This window comes from Mya arenaria, chromosome 4 (assembly GCF_026914265.1).
Source record: "Mya arenaria isolate MELC-2E11 chromosome 4, ASM2691426v1".
In the NCBI taxonomy this organism is placed as follows: domain Eukaryota; kingdom Metazoa; phylum Mollusca; class Bivalvia; order Myida; family Myidae; genus Mya; species Mya arenaria.
Window position 1 is genome coordinate 32,003,692 of NC_069125.1, and position 23,684 is coordinate 32,027,375.

The window sequence follows — 23,684 nt, forward strand, 5'->3', positions numbered from 1 at the left end:
GTCACATTAGACCACCGTGGCTACTGCGAATTCTGCTGTTACAGCCAGATTTTAACGATAAGCAGAATAGCACTTCATGTGTAACGTTTTTCATAGGCGATTTACGATTAGTTTTTGCGTTTGTGATTTCTTCATCGTCTTTAGACAGATATTTTCTAAGTTGTTTCTCTTGAGTGATTAAAACGTTGCTTTCATTGGACATACCTAATTGGACATAATTAAACGGTTGAACACTGTGACTATTACACTTGAGCTATCTATTAAATGTACCATGCACTACTGTCAACTGGCCGGATAATTTTCTCTTACTTACAGTAAGTATTCTTGCAAAACTTTTCCAGTTTCTATTATTTTAATATATTCATACTAAGATGTATCCTGCGATCAAGATGACTGTTTTTTATAAGTCAGAACATGGAGATAAAAAAATATTTAACGTTTTTGAAAGTTTTGAAATGGTATTCAAAAATTAAATTTAAAGAAATATTTTCAACTATAAATTTGTTTTTACTACATATCGAAAATAACATTTGAACCTAGAGCGTCTGAGAAAATATTTAAGTGTATCTCAACACATTAGTATTTATATAACAAGAATAAAACAAACACAATTTAAGATAAATTCAGGAAAACTATGAACTTATCAAATTCTACATTAGTACCTAATAGAAATATTTTTTTCTTTCGCTAAGCTCATGCTGGTTTAGATGGCCACTTGATGGTACTTATCATAGAATATCTTTCCGTTCAATTTACTCAAGACTAATGTATCATATAAAGTCAAGAACCTTGAATTGGTACACTACTTGATCACTTGTAACCTACTTACTATTGAAATTATTTTCAAAACTGAGATAATCATGTTTAATCCACTTTCTTTAATACTTTGCTTTATTTCTCTAATATTAGCAAGTTGTGTATTGTGTGGATAAATGTTAATGCTTAAAAATAATAAGCCAACTTAAGAGGGATTAATTGTTACAAACAGTCCTTTTTAAGAGGTGAAAAATCCTTGCAAGATACATCTTTCGGTTACATCTAAATAAGCATAATCTACGTAACGTTTACAGAAGGTGATGTAGAATTTACTGTGCTTAAATTGATGTAATCCTTTTCTTATTCAGTCTTCCTTTTCACTCAAAAAATGTCAAACTATATTAGTAATTCCTGAAGCCTTTCTATATTTTCATTTGGTTACATTTAATTTTGTTTTGCAAATCTGACGTTGCGCGCTTTATTTTTGTTACAATATTAATATATAACTATACTGTTATTTTCATTTATATTTTGCCTTGCCTGGTTGTGCTCGACCTATAGCGGATAAAAAAGAAATTTAAGACAACGTAGACAATAATTATGATACCTCAGTTATACCATATTTTCTTTTTCTTTCTGAGACAAGTCACTATTATTTATTCGTACCCGTGCGTTACCAGTGGTGTGTGTGTGGGGTGGGGTGGGGTGGGGGGCGGGAGCTGCTGGCTGCTGGCTGCTGACTCTTACATATGGCAGACCAATATTATAAAATGCATATATACAATATAATATTTACTTATGTACCGAATTTCCCATTAATGAGTTTAAGATATATATTGTTTGATAAGACATCCGTTAAAATTTTCTATATCAAGTGTCATTACTCTTTTTTCTTAACTCTGAAAAAATACTTGCGCATGCGTTTCATTATAAGGATCGCATTAAATCTCGTTAATGATAAAATTCTAAAAACGAAGGGCTTGGCAAAAATGTCCTTTTTTGGTCTAAAATCGGTACAGTTTTGCATAAGGTTTCCAAACGTGATATTCGTTTTAGTCATATAATACAAGTTTTTGATATCTAAAGATTTTGCTTAAACGATAATGGGTAATTCGATCAATTAACTTATATGACAGTTTCATCAACACGCGGTTTTCGAAATTGCAGCTAAAATAAGGAAACAAAAATGATATCAGTATAAACTTTCCGAAAATCTTATAGATGTACGAACCTAATGTGGTCATATTTAAAACAAAAACACAAAACATTATCACTGATATAATCACCCAATGACATATGCCTAAAACAAGTGTTTTCGTCCCGGGGCCAATACACTATCTTTGAAAAGATAACATGATACCGGTATGATACATACTTTATCACCAGATTATAATTATAAAATTGCTTTGCCTTGAGCCTTTTGTCTGCGGCAAATACTAGTTTATCGATGCAAATCAAAGAGAAGTACTTCAGATATACATAAAATGTATTTTCTTGTAAAATTTAGACCCATTGTTGAACATGCACAAACCATTTTGTTTGATGATATCTTTAAGCTCCGAACGTGTGACGCTTAAATTAGTAACATACTCAATAAAAGCATTCTTATATCAAATATTGCAAACACTACATAAAGATTAATTCTAAGAATATATCATTGTGTATGGTAATCATTTAAGTATGTACTCCGTCTACCGACATGAAACAGAGATGATTTAGTTACATACATCAATACAATGCATTAATATTATAACATCTTCGTTCATTTGATAACTTAAATAAAACCTATATAGGAGGATATGCATAAAACCAACTTCACAAGAAATTGCAACAGTTTAAAGATTTCCTTAATCAGAAAAACGAGTATAACAATGTTCAACAAACCCGATCTTGATGTAATTAAAGGTTGATTGACATAAAATGTCTCTATTTTTGTCAGACAATTTTTCTTCGTAGTTTACAACTTAATCTTCAACTGCTTTATTTACCGTCACCTTAGATAAACTGTCACTGACTGAAATGTTTGAAATATTTTCTGAAAATAAATACGTTTTGTTTGCTTATAGTGTAGACAATGCTGCATCGCATTGCTTGGAAAATATATTGAAACACGAATTATGGGCGATCTACTAATGGACTAAATGATCAAACATTTTGACATTATGCAAAAAAACATCCTTTTAAAAAGGTTCAAACATGAAAAACACACAAACAAGAACACCAGTGGTTTACACAATACGAATAATCACGGGATATCCCAATTGAAGAGGATGGTATAAACATTTTTCAGCTGAAGCGATAATGAAGGGGTCTTAAAACATCGCCTTGACAGCATCCAACCATTGTCAGGGCCTTGTTACCTTTCTAAAGCTAAAACACGACGAGTTCTGCAGAAGTTGGCTCTATTCGACACTCCCTAATCACAATCTTTACAGTAATTGCTGCAAATTGTCACCTTCTTTTGAAAGTGATCGTTTGTCCTGATGAAGTCTCAATTCAAATCTGTGATAACTTAACGACTATCATGTCTTCAGCTATGTTGATTACTATTATAAATCTAGTGGTGGAGAAATAAGAAGAGCATCTAAAATACAAGATATCCTGCACCTATTATTTAGTCATTTTATCCATTAGAGAATTTCCTGAAGCTAAATGTTCCAGAGCAAATTCACACGGGCATTATTCACAATATCGTTTCCAAGACGAAGTATAATACTGTAGAGATTCTACACCACATGCTTTGATCAAATATAGGAAGATATATTAATAAAGTGAAATATGAAGTAGACCTCCTAAATTAATGAAGGTATTATGAGACATATCTTTTAATAAAATCTACAAATTAAATTCATGGTTTTAGATTATTGTCTAGTAAGTTGGTTAATCATGATTGATTGACATTTATCGAAAACATGCATCGTTAACACAACCAAAAGACAAGCCCCACAAACTGTGTCCGCGGCCTTTTCCCAATGTCTTCAATATTCTGGCATATTGTATAACTAATAGACACTACTTCTCTAATCAACTAAAATATCTGACAATAGATAAGTTTTATTACAGGAAAAGCATTCTTTAATTTTTGTGGATTGGTTGCATTTATTTCTTCACTTCACTTTAAATTTGAATGAAATTCTTTAAAATGATCATTGCATGATTTTAAGGAGTTAATATCTTTGGAAATTTGACACAAACCGTAAACCAGCTTTTTTTAAATGTAAGTATTAAGGTATGTATATCATTCAAATTACCAGCATTTGAAATTTGAGATGCCAGATAATCCTTTATGTGATTGGTCGGTCCCAGCGAGAAACGAATGAGTTGGAAATGATTGACTGATTAAAATATACAAAGAATCCAGTAGCCAATGAAAAAGCTCGTTACAACGAGGTAAATATGCTACCTACGTTAATTATATCATTCACAGGGTGAAAGCACATACCATAAAGTGACAAATTGTAAAGAACATATTCGGAAAGATCACCCGAGTGGAAGGAACGTGTTAAGCCTACTCAGAGAGATTCCAAAATGATGCTAGGTTCTAAAGATCATGTGCTATCAGTTCTAAGAGGATATGTCATACATGGAAACATCAGTTTATTGTAGTTGATTGAGGATTGTTTATAAAATTGATAAACTTAGACTTATTTGGAAAAAAGGTGATTGCTGCGCAAAATTATCTCCCTTCGACCACAGAAAAGGATTATCTTAATTGTATACATGCATTTTATACATTATTGCGGATATTAATATGTTAATAATCACATAACTTCATCTTCATGAAAGAAGACTATTAAGTGGCAATAAACAAAGCACGCAAGCTGATATAAGAAAGTAGTTAAGGAGAATTTCCTGAGGTATTGGAGACCAGAAAGGCAGATGTCGCGACATCGGGAAAAGATAATGATGTCATGAAACAAAACTGACCACAGTGTTCTGTCGTGACCTGCCGTTAGTGACATGGAAAAACGCAAAAGGGTTCATTTACGAATAAGGATAATACATGTATAAAAATAAGAAGCTACTTTTCAAAAGGATGCATTAGTAAGCTTCTAAAGTTATTGGTTATGTAAAAATACACGGGTTTTTACAAAATTGTTTGTTTACGTTTTTAAGCAGAGCGTACGGGTCGGCGCAAGAGAAGAACTATAGTTGTGTGCGGGGATTTGAACTCGGGATTTTGTGAAAGGGCAGCAACAACAACTATTCGGTCTAATGACCATGACGACTATGGAACACTTGGATGAAAAACCATTGGCAAACAGTAAAGGTGAGACTGCTTTTTTGTTGTTGTTTCTTTTTTCAATTTATGTATTTACAGTTGTTTCCTATCGTTCAAAGTCGCATGTATTTATTTTTACGGAAATGAATAGGTGTATGCGTTATTTCTGTATTTTTTTTTGCTCTGATGTCATGCTCACGCATCATTATGATCATACATGCGGTCAATCAATTAAAGTTTTAATACTTTTAAAAATAGTGCATGACAATTGTAAAAACACTATTTTGTGGTATTTCGTGTTCAATTTGTTGATAATATTTTTTTATGTTTTAGACATCATACTTGCATGTTATGAATATTTTTTTATTTTGTAACTAATGGCTTGTTATTATTTGAGGTATCAAGTCTTATATTTTCACTACTAATATTATTAACACATTTGAAACAACAAGATACAGAAAAATCTCCACTATATCGCATTGTATTTATAATGCCTTGTTGGGCCAAACTGTCTGTATCTAGAAATCTTTCACGTTTCCAAATCGAAGCTCATGCATTTTCATAAGATGCCTCAAGTAAGCCTTCGATAATTGTATCCTGATCCCTTCGTTTATGCCCAAATGAGTTTTCATCCCGAAAAGTGACCTAAAACATCTCCAACTTAAGCAATATCACAACGATAAGGCCGTACTCCGTCACACTAGGCTTATGTACGCTAATTTCACAAATACCCATGTTTTATTTGGCATAAAACTAAAGAGTATTAATTTTTCGGCATCATTTCATTCTAATCTCACTCAAAATTAATTCAGATTCACCGTGTTTGTGGTCCTTGTTTAGGAAAATCACATTATTCACTGCACGATTTTTATTACTTACGCACTCAACGAAATATTGGCCATGTCATTTTTATGACAGATAACTTTGAAATCAAATCAACGCTGAACATTTTGTTTGCTAGATACTTTGATATTTTTGTAGTTATTTTCATTTTGATTGGAATAATAATAATAATAATAATAATAATAATAATAATAATAATAATAATAATAATAGTAAAATGACATAATATAAAAATGCATATGTTTACTATTCTTTTTGCTTAACTATAAAACTATTATAGTTTATATTTAAGTAATTTGGTTTTAAACTATAAAAGCTATAAAAAATAAACAAAAATGAACATATTTTTAACTATTTAAATTTACTTATTTTATTTCAACATAAAATAGGAAAAGAAGAGTCACAAATTAAGCTTTACATTTGTTTATAAATAAAAAAAATCATAGTGTTTCCATATTAGAAAAAAAGAACAAAATGATTTTGTATATTAAAATGAATAACACGAATTTTAAACAGACATAATTTTTTTTTAATAAAAGTGCAATGAAAGTCATCAGAAAAAAATACACAAGAGGATATGCTTTTGACATTTTACACCAAAACTCACTTTTAATTTCAATGTATTGTTTAAATATGCAATGTCATACAGTTTTCTTAAAGCACACATTTCTTTTTAAAAAAAGAAAAGAGGATAATCTTCTAAATTGTTTCCCACATTTGGGCATGTTACTTTTTGTATGCATACATTCTCCTTCAGTCAGAATTCTCACCTATAAAGATATTCTGGGAATTGGTATCTGAAAATATTCTTGGACATATTTGTCTCCACACAGCTTTCATGTTTTTGATATTCTGAAGTATCTCTCTTTCAAAATGAATTGTCAAGTTAATCTGGTGTTGGGCTACCATTTCTTAAACAAAACTAACCGTACTGATTTGTCCATCAAATTATATGCTTTGCAATCTTGGACAAATCTAAATGGCACATAGATTTATCCTTCAAGATATACTTGGGTTCTTGGACAAATCCAGATGCTACACGTATAAATTATGTCCTTCAATATATCATTTTGGCTCTTGGTCAAATTCAGATGCCACACGGATTTGTCCTTCAAGGTATTCTTGTCTGTTGGTCAAAACCAGATGCCACATGGATGTGTATTTCAAGATATTTTTTTTGTCTCTTGGTCAAATTCAGATGCCAAAGGGATGTGTATTTCAAAATATTGTTTTGGCTTTTTGGACAAATCTAGATGCAACACGGATTTGTCTTTCCTTTCACGATATGCTTTGTTTTCAATGCATTATTTTGGCTCTTGAATGTACAATATTCAGAATACTGGTCACATAAATATTTTGTTTATTCCAGAAGACGAATCCAGTGGTTCTGAAGGTGGATTAAACAGTCTGAGCAAGAAATCCAGGTCTAAAAGAGGTAAGTTTCTTTCTAATAGAAAGTACAGGGACAGGCCTAGCAGGCTTACATTTACCATGCCCGCGTTTAAAGGCACAGCGGACAGCTTTCATTTATGACAACATTTTTACTTAGCTATGTCGTTATTGCCTTATTTTGGGTATGCATACTAGATACACACATGAAAATAAACCACAAACACGGAAACGTAATTAACAATTGAAACGTAATGCACTGAGATATTTATATTCTGATTAACAAAAAAAACCAAGCTATTCTCAATTAAGACATCCATGAAACATTCTTTATATGAACAAAACACGCGTTCGATTTTGCTGACATAGTAATTACCTCTCATATCAAATTAACAGTGTTACTTCTAAATAGATGAGATTGTAAAGCTTTATAACTTATTTATTAAAGAGATGAGAACTTAAACGCGATGTAAAAAACGTTACAATTCTACAAACGCTTTAGATAAGTATATCAAAATACGCATAGTGCATTTTATTATCGAATAAAGTAGTGATAAAACAATATTGTCATTGATCAACCAACCATTCAAGACACTTAATGACAAATTCAGTTATAGATTAGAATTAAATATGCATTCGCACTTGTCTTGTAGTATTCATTGCATTAATTGTAAAATATTGATAGGCCAAAAGCAAGCTTCCATGCACAATAATGTCCGTAATATCTTAAACAGAAAGCGATTTTTCATAACATGTTTTGCAAACTCTTATGACTAAAACAATGTCAACATATGCTACATTTTAACATCACTTGTAGGCAAATAACAACAAATCGATAGTTCAATGACTTTCAGGGGAATATTTGATGTATGCAAATATTTAATTAAAAAGTAAAAGTCCACATATGAAAATGTGACACATTATCAGTAAAACAGATCATTCAAGTAACACATTGTTGCTTTAAAAACACAGGGACAACAACCTTTAAAGTGCTCCGTTATTTAAAATAACGTTAAGGGAAGGTAGCAAGCACATGACAAAAGACGTTTACTGTTCACACTTCAAGTTTTGATATTCCATAAATTGAAAGCAATTGATTTTTTTACATTGCGTTACAGTCCAATCAACTGGTATTTGTACGTGTGTATGTGATGTTTGTTTGTTTATTCTCTTATTCGCTGTCGTTTGGGCCTTTAAACAGGGTTAATATTTGGATTTTTGACTAATGGGTTTATCCCTATTTTATTTTTATATGCATCAAGGTGCAGCTTGGCAATCTATTAAACCATGCATTGAATGAGAATCAATAAAATAAAATATAAGTGATGTAATAAAAGCCAATGGGAGATACCAAGCAGGCAAAATCCTACTATGATAATGTTTAATGACATAATGATAAAAGAGGCAAATACCCACAAAGAAACACCTTAACGATACATGCAGGGGATGTAGCCTATTTACTGTCGGCAAAGAAAATGCGAATACAAAATGAAACAAAATAAGTTTGTACAAAATAATCTAAACAAGGGTCAGTATAAAATTGTTTGCGTTTCCATTGAAACAAAGTCAAAGACATTGTTTTTAAGGCGGTTACCCAAACATTAACTGATATTGTTTTTGATACTTTCCCAAAATAACATAAACATAATTTGACTAACAAATTTAAAATTTAATAGTATGCCTCACAACATGACTCACAAACAAATAAAACAATATGACTCACACACAAATAAAAAATATGAGTCACAAACAAATAAACTTATATAACTTACAAACCAATAAATCAATATGAGGCACAAACAAATAAACTAATATGAATGACAAACAAAATAAGTGTGTATTAGTCACAAAATGAAATAGTACAGTTTAAGACAAAATAAAATAGTATGACTTACAAATCAATTCAATTGTGTGACTCCCAAACATACTAAAATTGTATATCTCGCAAACATTTAAAAATATAAGACTCCTAAATAAACTAAGTAGTATGACTCACACACAAATAATATAATATGACTCACAAACAAATAAACTTGTACGAGTCACAAACAAAATAAACTGGTATGAGTCACACACAAAATAAAATAGTATGACTTACTAACCACTTAAATTGTGTGACTCCCAAACAAAATGAACATGAATGAGTCACAAACAAATAAAATAATATTACGCACAAACAAAATAAGACATTATGCCTCGCAAGCAAAGTAAAATTTAAAGACTCACAAAAATTGTTTATGACTCATAAACATAATACAATAATATGACTTACAAACCAATTAAATTGCGTGACCCCCAAACAAACTAAATCTGTATCACTCTAAAATTGTATAACTGTCAAAATAATTGGTTTATATAACAATATTGTAATATGAGCTCAAATCACATACTATATAACACACTTTTTCATTTTTACTACTTATAGTAACAATTTGCATGTTTACTTGCCGAATATGTTTGTTTAAGATAACCGTGCTGAAATGCATATTCAATATCATTTACACAAAAAATCTTACACAGTCAAAACAATAATACAATGGAATACTATAACACACTAATCAAACATTGGTTAATGCTCTGACATATACAAAATTGTAAGAACAGGTAACATTATTAAAACACGTACAAAAAAGGGAAATGAAAAAAATATTACATAGAGACAGTTTACGAAAAGGGCTCTGTAAAGTGATATAACACAAACAAAATGAATTGTATACTGATATTACAAAATAAAGACATTACATAGTATTATTACACGAAAAGGTATTGCATAGTGATATCCCTTTAATAAGATATGATTGTTAAATGTTATTCTGATGTAAGTTGTATCCTTCTACTTACTTGGATCAACACATGCATAGCTATGCTTTACCCGGGAAGTTATAAACGGAAATTCTGCAAGACATGGAAACATTTCTGTTATTGACTGGATCTAATTGAAAACGATATCAAAGAGAACCGCGTGTCCTCACCGGAAGTGGTCTCAATGACTTAGAAAGAATCAAATGCGCTCACCGAGGTGCCGTCATTTAGATGTCCATTAATTTGGATAATGATTATAAATGATTTTCGATGTATACTTAGTCATGTACATGCTTTGTAGGTATTCAAAGTCCATTTAAAGGATTAGGCGAGTCAAGTATCTATGAAATGAATTTCGTCATGTTTAATATCGTTTAAAAAGAGAAGGCATTAAAACTATGCTTTTGCAATGCATAGTGAGGTACTGAAAAGATGTTTTAGATACTGATATAAATTATAAACAAAATATGCTTTCAGAAGGAGTATGAAGACAGAACAACCGGACGAACTCTTTTCAATCACAAAACACTCCTGTTCTGAATAATTGTATTACTAGAAAAATCAATAAATTGCTGTATTCAACCTTTAGTTTTTTTTCTAAAATAGTAGTTGTGTTAAAAGCGTCTTCTTAGCATTTTGTTCAAGTTTTCATTCATTTTATCATATAATGTCTTTTTTGCCCGAATCAAATAGTCGTATACCATAAGGAACATTGTTTTGCAAATGACAGTGATTCATTCATCGCGTGTTGAAAAGGAAGACATGGGGCTAAAACTCCTCGCTGGTAATAGTAAAATGCCATGCACGGGCAAGATAGAAACTAAAACGATGTCCATTTCCTCGGGCGCATGTATGAATGATTTACGAAGTACCTGTCATCATCGTTGTCCAATAAACAACTCAAAAAGCGACAATGTACGCGATCACGTGACTTAATTACCGGGGTCAGAGTTGACCATGTTTCCTTCCCAAGTTCTTTTATCTCAGCCTTTAGGAATTGTCATATCGTGACGAGTATATGTTATGAACTCCTTTTCATAAGATTTACGATGAATATGATTTGATTGTAAAATATCATAAAGATACATTTTCTTGGCAATAGTTATTATAATGTTTGAAGTGTCGTCATAAAACATAACATTCTCTAGTGAAGATCTCTTTGCTCTCTATATGTGCTACAATGCAATACATTGAAACAAAACTTCCTTAATGCCCTCTTGTAATTTACAAGCATTAAAGCACTGAATTACAAATTGAACGCAGAGAAGATATGAAATTTCAAACAAAATGTTCCCTATCAAGTAAAACAGGAGTGTCACTGGAATCGTATTATTTCATGTTGAAATGCTCACTCATGCATAAGCTTTTCTATCAAATTAATCGAGGAACAATCAGTACCACCATTTTAGTAAAGTAACTGCTCAACCATTTGTAAATCATTATGAAATGCATCTGGTCTATATCGAATATCAGGAGCGGTTTTACTATGCATTGCAGAAGCGAAAATTATGTAAGACAAATGATTGTAGGGAGCATGCAAATCATTCGAGAAGCTATTCTAATGAAAAGTAAGAGATGCAATTCCCACTAGAGCAATGGCTGGTATGCATGGTTTTAATTTACAAAAGGGAATACATTGATATTATATCTAATATGATGAACATTGTATGTATGTTTTGCCGTCCAAATGCGAGTTATGCGTATAAAGATATGAGAACAACTTTATTTATTTATTTTTTATTTTTTTTTTTTTTTTTTGGGGGGGGGGGGGGGCTTTTTTGGGAAAATAGAATGCATTCTAAAGAACGCAAACACTATAACATTGTAGGACATTTTTAAAATAAATATAATACAAACTATAACCTTACATCCTTTGCAGGTCACAGCGGAGTCAACCAGCTCGGAGGGATGTTTGTCAACGGACGTCCCTTACCAGACTCGACTCGGCAGCGAATTGTGGAGCTGGCACACAGTGGAGCACGACCATGCGATATTTCTAGAATCCTCCAGGTGTCTAACGGATGCGTCAGTAAAATCCTCGGACGTTATTATGAAACGGGTTCAATTCGGCCACGTGCAATCGGTGGAAGCAAACCACGTGTTGCAACAAATGACGTATGTAGTCACGTGGCTCAATATAAGAGGGAATGTCCCTCTATATTTGCCTGGGAAATAAGGGACAGACTACTTTCTGACGGGGTCTGCAATCAAGAAAATATTCCAAGCGTAAGTTTACTTTTTGTCAAACAGTCATTACAATTTGTCTTGTTGCTCAAAACAGAGAAGAATCATATATGTTTTTAATTCTGTACCTTTTACGTAAAAGCTTAAAATGGTGTGTCCCTAGTTGCAGTTCTCCGATGATTATACAATCACTGGTATATCAATGGAATATGAGAAGCTACAGGGAATACTTCAGTAGTGGCAAATCATTTCTTAAGACCACAACCCTCATATTATCAAGCGTTGTTTTGTATTTTCATGTGCGCTGCAAAAGCAAAATAATTTTTATAACATCAAGATATAAACACTAACGACGGTAATTTTCCCTTTAAAAGGGCAGAAGAATAAATCATCGATATTTAAAATCAATTAATTCAAACCAGTATAAGGGGGCGATGACAAACCATTTACTAATCAGTACACAGACTATAGCCAGCATTGAAAGCATCTTGGGTCGCTATACATCGTTCTCAGCAAGTAGCTTCACCGCCATCGCCTAATGCACGGCTTCCCATCGAGTCCCTTTTCTTCTCTCGATATACGGCAAGGCATCTGCGCCGGGCATACAATATCGTTAAAAAGATCAAAGGAAACCGACTCTAATCATCAATACAACCATGTATAGAAACGTAAGGGATATTATATTTATCGCGTTTGGTGCGAAATAGGCTATATTCACATGTGTAAATGGCTTAGTTTGGTTAGAAGCACGTGATTTGTGATTCATTGATTTATAATGATCATAAGGTAAACAACATATCACTGGTTAATATACAAGCAATAACAACAAATACAATCATTAGTACATGTATTGATATTAACTGATTTTGATCCTGTGATAAATACGTTTTTGTTGTCTGGAAAGTGGTAGAAGAATATCCTATCAGTTTTACTCAAAACATCGCCTTGTCTTGTAAATTCCTCACTCGCCAAACTTTTAATCAGAACTGTCTGACTAATGATTTCCATAAATCCATAATAGGTGCCATCAGTGTCCAACTGACAAATATCTGTAAGCCAAAATCTCATCTTTTTGCCAATTTCTAACGCTAGAACCAGCGAAGAGGAAGATTTAAGAAATCAAATCATATCCTTGGCTTAACTTGAACTAGAAATGAGGGTACGTTGAAGGCATTGAAACAGGAGTACACTGAGATTCCTAGAAAACAGAAGATGTGCAGGTGCTCATAATTCGTCAGAACAATGTAATAAATTGAACGAACAATGCAAAATAACCGTGTGTTTATTCAACATTAAATATTTTTTTGGTGACATGTTAAAGTTGAAATTATTGCTTTTCTTTGATCTGTAATATTGGAAATCAAAAATTGAATCGAAACATTATTTATTATCGACAAATGTATCACATATTTACAATTTCGTGAATTAAAGTGTCATCTGAAAACAAATAAATGAAGTATAAATGCACCTTCATTGAACAATCTTCTGACCTATCGTCATTGGACGTATTTCCCATCGAACAATGCTCGTATTGACATACGAGAAATAACTGGTAGTAAATTTTTAGGCTCATGTTTCAATTTGAGTTTCTGCCAACTAATTTTGCACTGATACCGGAAAAAGCTTTTGAATGTGATAGATAATGTCAATCGGGAGTTCAAATACAGAGTATATAAATGCACAGAAAACAATTATAGAGAAACGATAAAATTATTGAATGAAAGGTTCAATGACTTTTTTGCAAACTTTTGCCAATGTTCCACTGCACCGTTGTTGGAACAAAGCTATGTAGTCAGAAGTCTCAAGCTGGCGTTTTTCTAACAAAGAATCTTTGACATTCAAAATATGTGGTTTATTGAGTGACATATAAATGAGGGACATACTCGTGTAATTCTGAAAATTCATTTACCACTATATGAGAAAATTAATTAATTGAGCTCTTTTTTACATGTCAACGTCAAATATTTTGTTCGAATCGACTCGCTGCTTTAGAAATTGTTCCCGGTAACTACTGGAAACCAAGGGTTGCATTAAAGCATTCTTTACCTCTGAGTGAACAAACTGAATACTTCCCGCAATTCCTGATTGTAGAAGTGGGTCCACAGTAGTCCATTCGCTGGATACCATTAGGGCCGGTCTAGGGGCTAGAGAAGGGAGCCACTTGAGAGCGTAGGGTCAACCAAGGAGCTCCTTTACTCCCTTAACTCTTCAATTGTCCTTGTTTATTGACCAAGAAACAGGGACACTTCAATACTAGACCATATGGCTAAATTTGACTTCTATATTAATTTGTTGAGATCTTGTCGGGAGCGGTTGAGACGAAGGCAATTTAGTTAGTTTTCGGCTGTTTGGGAGTCTTTAGATTCGTTTCTACAAATTGTATTGCAAACATTTTGGAGAGGATGAACAAATAAAAGCACGTTGCGATCGTGTAATTAATATAAAAGATCCTCCTTATGTTGTTGACTTCATGGCGTTTTTGTGATGTTCGTGTTGATTCAAAAGTTCATAGAATTTTGTCGGAAAATAAAATTAAATATGCACTATAGATGTTTATTCGCACGATAGCTTGACAATAACATCATTTTAATATCCCCTAAAATGAAATAAACAATAAATCATAGTCTACATTTTATATCCGTACAATTGCTTCAAACAGTTTTAACTTAATTCTATTATTTTATTCATTGATAATGGGAAATGAAAGTAGTTATTATGTATTTTTACTAATTTCATGAAGCACATAAAAAAGCTTTAAATATTTCATTATTTATTTTTAAGTCTGTATAGTTTGTACATATAGTTTGTTTGTTTCTGATAACTATATTTCCGTATAGTCCTTATGTCTTTATGTTTATGTCTTGACCAATTCTAAGTAGTTTGCCTCTATACAGCTAGTAACTTAGCTTGTCCTAGTAAATCAAATGAAACTATAAACTGTGCTTCTCCGATGATCTAGGAGCAATATTTCGAAGATTTATCTCAGAGGTGATGGTCCAAGTTGTCATTTCATTGCTCATTTTTGAGAGAATACTTACATTTTAGATACTTTGTATATGAATGGGTTATATACTGTCAGGGTCATAGATGCTTTCTCTATCGTGGAAGTTCACAAACTTGTCATTCCCATTTTTTAGGTTTCCTCAATCAATAGAGTCCTTCGGAATCTGGCCACGGAGAATCAGAAGGTGATGGGTCAAGGCAGCATGTACGACAAACTCGGACTCCTGAACGGTCAGGCCTGGGCTCGCCCGAACCCTTGGTACCCCAACATGGGCATGCATGGGATCAGTGCCCCCACCTACCATCAGCCCCCGAACGCCCATCTTAGCATGGAGAAAAAACGTAAATATCACACTGCTGTTTTTTAATTAATTGTTAATTTTTAGACTTTGAATGTCTCAATAGACCTCTGTATGTATTATACATTGTGAAATCCTAAGTTATTGTTTGTGGTTAACATTGACATCAGAAAATGATCACAAATGTTATTAAAAATATTATTATTATCACTCTTATCTGGTTAATTTTTTTCTATTATTAGCTTATTGTTTCATTACCATAATAATAATAATAATTATTATTATTATTATTATTATTATTATTATTATTATTATTACTGAAGAAGAAAAAATTCTTGCACACATCGTTTTTTCACCAAAGACACGCTTTAATTGAATTATGTAATAAAATATACATGTGCTGAATATACAGACAAACTCAAGTACCATTTATTGTAAGGAGACTTGTTTTGACGCCAGTTTGTATTACAAATACTTCTACAATGAAATCAAATGTAAATAAATCCAGATTATTGCCACTCGAAATGGTAATATTAGTTTCTCTGTCACATTCATTCGGAAGTTTAACAGCGAGTCGGATGCTACAAAAGCATCATCGGCAACTTTCAATTGTGTAATGACAAGCGAGAACTTTCATTCAGCAGCCATTGAAGACTCAATTAATTTCTGTCCCTCTTTTAAATTCAAAATGGATTAGGAAAGAACTGTTTAAAATTGTTTGCATTACGCGATCGGTCATTGAGAAAAGTGAATTTTGGGTGTTGACAGAGGGGGGAAATTCATTTGATTGTGTAAACGTCGTCACAATGTCTGTATCCTCTTTTATAGAAGCATCTAATCCTCCGCCATATAAACATCACTGAAGAAGTTGGTCCGTGTCTTAAGTGTGGCGTGCTTCTAATCCCCCAATTTTCATCAATCTTTTCCACCTTTGAAGGAATGCTACTTACATTTAATTTCTTCATTGGAATGTCAACGAGAATACAACATAATAGTCTGTCTGTTATCTGTTCGGAAGAATCCTAAATAAGAAAGAGAAAGAAAAACGCTTGTCATTATCAAATATTCAAACCAAGGATTGCCATAAACGTTACGTATTATAGCCTATTTGTAGAAAGTGAACGAACATTTTCAGCTGTGGGCTCTTATTAACAACAATAAAATCTAAGTGTCCATTTCAAAATTGGCCCATAAATCGCCACTGAGTAAAAAGAGTCGTTTTGGCCACCATGTTTACGTCTATAACGCAAATGTCTAAATACGTGAGTGACTGTCATTACTTTAACAAGGGTGATATTATGTATAGACCCGAACGGCCGCTTGTCCTTAGCCGACCCCATGGACCACTCTAGCGGTAATATTTAATGATTTGCCATATTCTTCTTGCTTAACCCATGAACAATGGTTCATATCATTACTCCTCTGGTTCCAATGGCCAACCACTTATTACATTAATTTTTACGAGACATTACAAAATAGTTATTTAAATTACAAAGCGGCAAGGGTCGAGACTAAAACATAAAATGGCAATAAACGTGTTGACCCCAAATGACCGAGCCAGACGCCATTTGAATCTGTTTTAAATAAAACAACAGAGAAAAGCCCGGTGGCAAAAACACGGAGTAAAGTTCATCACCACCGACGTGTGTGTTGATTTATATAAATTTATGCGCCCATTGCTCTTTTTTTCCACGTTTTTCATGTAAACTAGCGTCTCTTCCTCAAGTTTACTGTATTTTAAAGCGAATTACCTTCTTACAAGACAACTCGAACTCTAACAATACTTCTGTGAAAAACTACAGAAACAAGCTCAGTAGCCAAAAGTCTAAAAAAAAAGCCATGTTTGAGGTATACCCTAAGTAGTTTATTTAATCGTTTGTTTCTGCCACTTTTCTGAAAAGAAGCAATCGAATTCTTATCACATATATGATTATTTTTAATAAGCCATATATTACAATGCCTCGAAATCTGTAGCATTTTCAGCTCATAAGTGAAAGTCGCGCGTGGCAGCATTTATCCTGATCGTCCTTGTAACTTTTAGTGTTGGGTAGAACATGGTGTCAAACGAAAACAGGGATATCGAACCCGCTAATTTTCGTTTGATTATATGGAATTGAATATTATATTTCTGCTAATGACAGTGTAGAAATTTGTTATATTGGTCCGTAATCGACATTCCTCAATAAAGTTCAGCCCTTGGGGTTCTCAGCTTTCCAATTTATTTGATCAGTCTGGATTTTATAGAACCCGTTTCAGGCGTCAGTTCGTTTTTCATTTTTTTATCGTTGCAACATCGTTGCAATTGTTGAATAATACCTTTTATTAACATCTCCTCTTTTAGATTAGACCAGAAACAATGAAATATATGTTTTACAGAGGGTGGAGGTCCAGTTTTAATTGTTTTTTGCACATTTGATTTAAACATACTTATATTTCAAAAGAATGCAAGTCGAACATGTTCAACTTATCAAGAGAAAACATATTTAACACGTTCCTTAGAGAACATATTTGCAAACGAATCTTTATCATATGTATACTTTGCAAATGCAAGGCTAACATAGCTCTTATACAAAACATTTTTCGTTCAATGATAGTGTGTTGGTGCCAAATATTGCATCAACAAAAATGAACATGAACAAAAATAAAAGAATTTAAATTGCAACAAATCAACCAAGTACCTTAATAACATTACAGCTATTACATATAAAATATTTGTCGGATGTTGCCCTTTCCATTTCAAATGTCTTTTCTATTGTTATTATTATAATTATTATATGTATTATAAATCTATAATTCTTATATTTATCATTAATTATTATTATTATTATTATCATTATTATTATTATTATTATTATTATTATTATTATTATTATTATTATTACAGACAACGATGCGAACTCCAGTTCTGATAGCAACCATAGTGATGGTGCAAAGGGTTCCGAAAATGACGAGCAGATGAGAATGAGGCTGAAGCGAAAGCTGCAGCGAAACCGAACCTCATTCACAGCATCACAAATAGAAGCTTTAGAAAAAGGTAAGAACTATATCATCAAATGACTTATCTTACGAGCACGAATTTAAATTGGTATTTCTTAGCTTTATAACTTTGACCTTTATTGATATTTTAATATTTCGTACCATTAACCTCTGAAACCTTGACATACTTGTTGTCTGAAATTCTTAATCTGTCGATATATTGTTTTATGTATGTTGCTAACATGGCCTTTCTTTACTTACTTGCTACCAAGGACAGATGAAACAAAGCTTAAGCATAAAGTAAAGAGCAGTGAGGTGCATTCAATATTGTCAAAGGCAATCGGCAAAAATATATTTCATTTTTAGGAGACATTTGTTTAGCTGTTGTGCTCGTTTCTGCAGTTTCCATAGCTTTTAGGAACTGTCCATTATATAACCGATGAAATTAGCTAGTTTGATGGAACGGAATGTCTTATAAGAATTTTGTAGATTATCTGATACATTGGATTGATAAAAATTACAGTTCCAAGAACTTTATTTTAATTACGAACTCATATTCACATGCATAATACGTTATAAAACAAGTGTCAACAATATCAAAGCCATGTCAGACCAATCCGTAAGAGTTAGGTATGATGTGCATGTAATTTCAAAACATAATGTGCAATAAAATCTCTGATCAAAGCACCTGTCAATTTGAATCTATTTGCAGCACTGTTAACAACATTTTTGCTGGAAAGATATTATGTACAGCTAACAAACTAACTTGAGATTGTCATGTCTGTGCAAGTTCTATCACAGTTGCCCTTGTTATACAAGTCCAAAATTCAAATTCGGTTTGCGGGATATTTTTCTATGTTTTGTTTGTGTATGGACACAGTGCATGTCACCCTCATAAATCACGATCTAATTAATGTTGTCAACTTGCTCCTTGGCGTGTCTATGAGTCTTGCAAAAGACCCGGGCCTCTATCTTGCTACACCTGATCGAGTTAGTATGGGACGGATCTTTGGTCTTTGTTATGCCGACTGTCCTGTGACAATTGTTTCAGGGTGCGTCTTGGGTCATCTACCCTCAGCGACATAGTCAAATTACCTCAGAGTTCTGATTGGGATCCTTCTTGTTTACCACTCCCATTTTAGTCATATAAATGTGTTGCTTTCTCATTGAGTTTGAGAGTTTAAATCATTTAATAACTTAATATGTTTAATTAATTTTCTCGACTATTTTATTTCCAGAATTTGAGCGTACGCATTATCCAGATGTCTTTGCGCGAGAGAGATTGGCGCAAAAAATAGATCTCCCTGAAGCAAGAATACAGGTTTGTGAAGAACATATTTCAGAACTTTTGAATATTTCGAAACACTACAGATTAAAATTATAATTTCTTACTCATAAACAAATTTTATAGTGTTGTTTGTGATTTTGATTTTTATTGTTACAATGTACTTGTTGAAAATAAGAAAAACGAGGTAATCGGGTGGTGGCTAAACACCTTTACCAACCACTTTAAACCTAAACAAACATATAAAAAAGTTAAATTCCAAAAGTGCATGAGATAAACAGTTTTGCCGAATACAAATGTTTTCAATGAAATAATGTTCAGACCTAAATGTAAATATAAAATCTTTTTTTTTCAACTGTAGGTTTGGTTTTCAAATCGCCGCGCCAAGTGGCGACGTGAAGAGAAACTGCGCAACCAGCGCAGAGAACCATCCGGAGGTTCCTCTAGAATCCATTCACTGAATCCCGGCTTCAATTCTATGTACCCTTCACTTCAAACCATCTCGCAGATGGGATCTGCAGAACCTTACAGGTAGCTAGAATATTTATTTATCTATATATTGTTTGAAGAATACATAGATGATTTGGGTCATTCACAGGTTACCAGAAGTTTGAAATAATACCTAAAGTTTTGACATGAATCAGCTATAGAAAAACGAACACAGATGGCCGTCATAAGATATTTACATAATTTATATTATGTCAATGTACAATGTTTATTTCATAACTATTAGAAAATACAAAACTTGATAACAATTTATGATCTGCACTTATTTAATGCAACATAAGACCAGCATTATATATATAAACCGTTACCAACATAGTCAGAGATATGTTTATGCTCAGGATAACAAAACTCAAAGACATTTTATTTCTTACATGTTAACAATATATTGTTTTACTATTGAATGCAGTATAAATATTTGTTACATTTATTGTCATAGATTTATTAAATTCTTATCTTTACAAAATATTTTCAAAATGGTTCTTTTAATTTTCTCCTTTTTTAATTTGTTGGGTAAGTTGTTCACGGAATGAAGGAATTCCAGATATTTTCAAAAGCCTAAACAATTGTCTTTGGATTTAGGTTGTAAATTCAGTAATGATTTCAGATTAAAATGTTTCATACCTTTTCTTACAAATATAATCTAATTCTTTGATTTTAATAATACATGACATTTCACTCTGATGATTGGGTCATCTTATGAAATATGTGGTTAAAATATGAATTATAGGCAACGAAAGGCTAACTTGAGATACATCAGTATAAATTATTCAAATTTATAAAATTATTGAAATAAATGATAAATGTTCATATGAAAAACATTCTGAATAATAAAAATATAGAATCCTTTATTTTGCCAAGAAAATAAAGTTTAAGAAATGGAGATTTTATTCACCTCATTTGTTGCAAAAGATTTTCATATGAACCCAAAAATTTGGCATGGTCAAGGACTTAATGCGATTTTTAAAAAAAAGTATTTTTTATTTCAATTCATTAAGTAAATTGAACTCATATCTTCCTGTTTCAGTGCAATGCCCCCGGTGCAGAATTACTCCCTCAATAACACGATGCCCTCCAACCCCGCCTGTCTTCAATCCTCTAGCTCCCCCTACTCCTGTATGATACCAGGTAATGGAACAAATTATTCATTTAAATAACTCACAGTTTTCTTATTAAGATTTGTTTAATTAACATTTTAAAAAAAATAAAAAAATAATAATACATTCAGATTTATTATTTCAATTTCTACTTCTCGTTTGAGCTATTTTTATAAAAAGAATACACAGGATAAAATCATACTATGAAAGGGTAAGATAATTAGCGAAATAACCAGAAAATAAAATATCAAAGTTTGATCTCATCACTGCCGACCGAATCTGTTACAAACTCAGTTGATCATACTAATCACAAGGCCTTGCAGTATGTTCAGTTTTGTTATCATCTTCTTCAGACTATCCAGGACCTCGCAGCTATGACGCCCTCTCTCTGAGCGCGTACTCGAGATCTTCGTGCAGTGCGGTGGCAGCTAGTGTTCCCAACCATGTCACACACAATTCACATAACGGTGCGTCCACCGGTATGACCAGCATGCTAAGTGATTACACAATTTTGGCTTATATCTAATGGAAACAAAATAGAAAAAAAACGTTTGAAATTATTACAGTTTGGAAACGTTGGACAACGTGTATCATGATGACATCGCAGACGTAGAATTGCTTCAGTATTTTTCGTTTTGTACTTAAATGAAATTGCACTTCTGTCACTAAAACACTTTTGTAAGAAAACTATGTATACTTTGTCAAATCAATGTTTTCATCAATAAAGTTTAAAACTTATGTTATTTATTTTGCAGGTTTGATATCACCCGGGGTGTCCGTTCCTGTACAGATCCCGGGGGGTGGGCCGCAGGATATGGGGGTCCATCATATGAGTTCCATGTCGTCACAGTACTGGCCTAGAATACAATGATAATTATTGTTTAAAGACGTGTTACTATATTTAGTAATGCATACAAAAAACGCTTGCGCATGCGCGAAAGAAACAGTGACGTAATCGTGATCCAAACGCGAGAATATTCTTGGACCTAAACTGTTATATATTATGGTGTTTTTTGGAGGCAGCAAATTAGCGACGGGATATTTTTTTTAATTTAAAATAACTGTCGTCGTGGTGAAAAGGACATGAAGGTGACATGGCGACATGCCTTGAAATGTTGGAGAAAATGTAGTTGTCAGATGAAACGTTCTCTGCAGGAAATAGCGGGGCTCGCTTAACATGAAGAGGGAGATGCACTCAAAGAGGACTCAATAAATTGAGAAGAGCAAATATGACAAGGGAATAAAAACATCAAAGTGAAAAAAACGATTTGTGGCAAAAGTTAAGTAAAGACGGTTTTGTGGTTAGGACCTTTTACTGAAAAACATCCTAACATTGGGTTGAGGCTTGTCTTACAGATGAAAGACTGAACATGTATTACACTGACTTATGTAATAGTGGTAAAAGCCTTACGAAGGGCATTTTGTTTGATAAATCTTACAAATAAAATCTAAGAAACAGCCCTTCATTCGGTTTTCGATCATTGAAATCCCTTCTTTTCAAAGACATTAATCTGTTATCACAAGATGCATCTCATGCTTCATATTTCTTCTAAAGTACCGGTTAGTTTTATTACAATTACTTTTGTTAATTTTTATATCTGCTATAATAGTCTCAGGTATTTGTTGATTTTGGTGTGTCATAATTTTGCGTACTTATACTCGGGTACTTAAACTAAAAAACAGAAGTATTCTCTAGTCTTCGTTTTATTTTATTTTAAGTACAGGGTGTTTTGAAAACTTCCATCGAAAGGAATGGATTATCCTTAATTTATGTGTGCAAAATTAATCTTAAGCTGAGGTTCATTTCAGGCCAGTATATTCTACGCTACTAATTGTTCTTATACCTTTTTTCATTGTTTTTACTAAAATGATTCAATATATCTAACAATTTCTTACTCTTATCGGATTTGTGACTTTTGTAAAGTTTATACTGATATGAAAATCAATGAAGAAAGAAAAACAATTCCCTACTTCATGTATGAATCAAATAAAATATCGTATATAAATTTAAAATTAAGGCAGAATAACACTATCACAAATTTGTGCTATGTTCAATGTGTTCTTTTTAATGTTGTTGATTTCTACATGTGGGTATCTAAACATTTTGAGCATATACTTTTTTTCACATTTATCGATGCTTTTCTTCCAGATTCATAATCATTGTGCTATGTTTCATTAGTTCTGTAAACTTACTTGTTGAATGTTTGTGATTATTTGTATATTTGTGTAATTCCTATTTTATTAGGGCTGTTTAACAGTCCTGCAATTATATATATAGCCGTTTCTCTTTAATATGTAAAACCTGGAAAATAAAAAAAAATATA

General features: G+C 32.5%; 1 protein-coding gene across 6 annotated transcripts; it reads left to right on the plus strand.

Annotated features, from left to right (window-relative positions):
- Positions 1-6: 6 nt before the first annotated feature.
- On the plus strand, positions 7-23,684 carry LOC128229853 (paired box protein Pax-6-like). Of its 6 annotated transcripts, none has more exons than XM_052941728.1 (11): positions 7-314; positions 4,873-5,026; positions 7,191-7,256; positions 11,892-12,238; positions 15,334-15,541; positions 18,383-18,532; positions 19,713-19,795; positions 20,121-20,290; positions 21,291-21,391; positions 21,714-21,857; positions 22,116-23,684. In XM_052941728.1, the coding sequence occupies exons 2-11, from the start codon at positions 4,972-4,974 to the stop codon at positions 22,229-22,231; spliced, it is 1,440 nt and encodes a 479-aa protein (XP_052797688.1). In that variant the 5' UTR covers positions 7-314; positions 4,873-4,971; the 3' UTR covers positions 22,232-23,684. The 6 variants fall into 6 exon arrangements, with proteins under 6 accessions (XP_052797688.1, XP_052797689.1, XP_052797691.1 ...); XM_052941729.1 differs by having other exon boundaries at positions 4,876-5,026; XM_052941731.1 differs by lacking the exon at positions 7-314 and adding an exon at positions 4,215-4,415.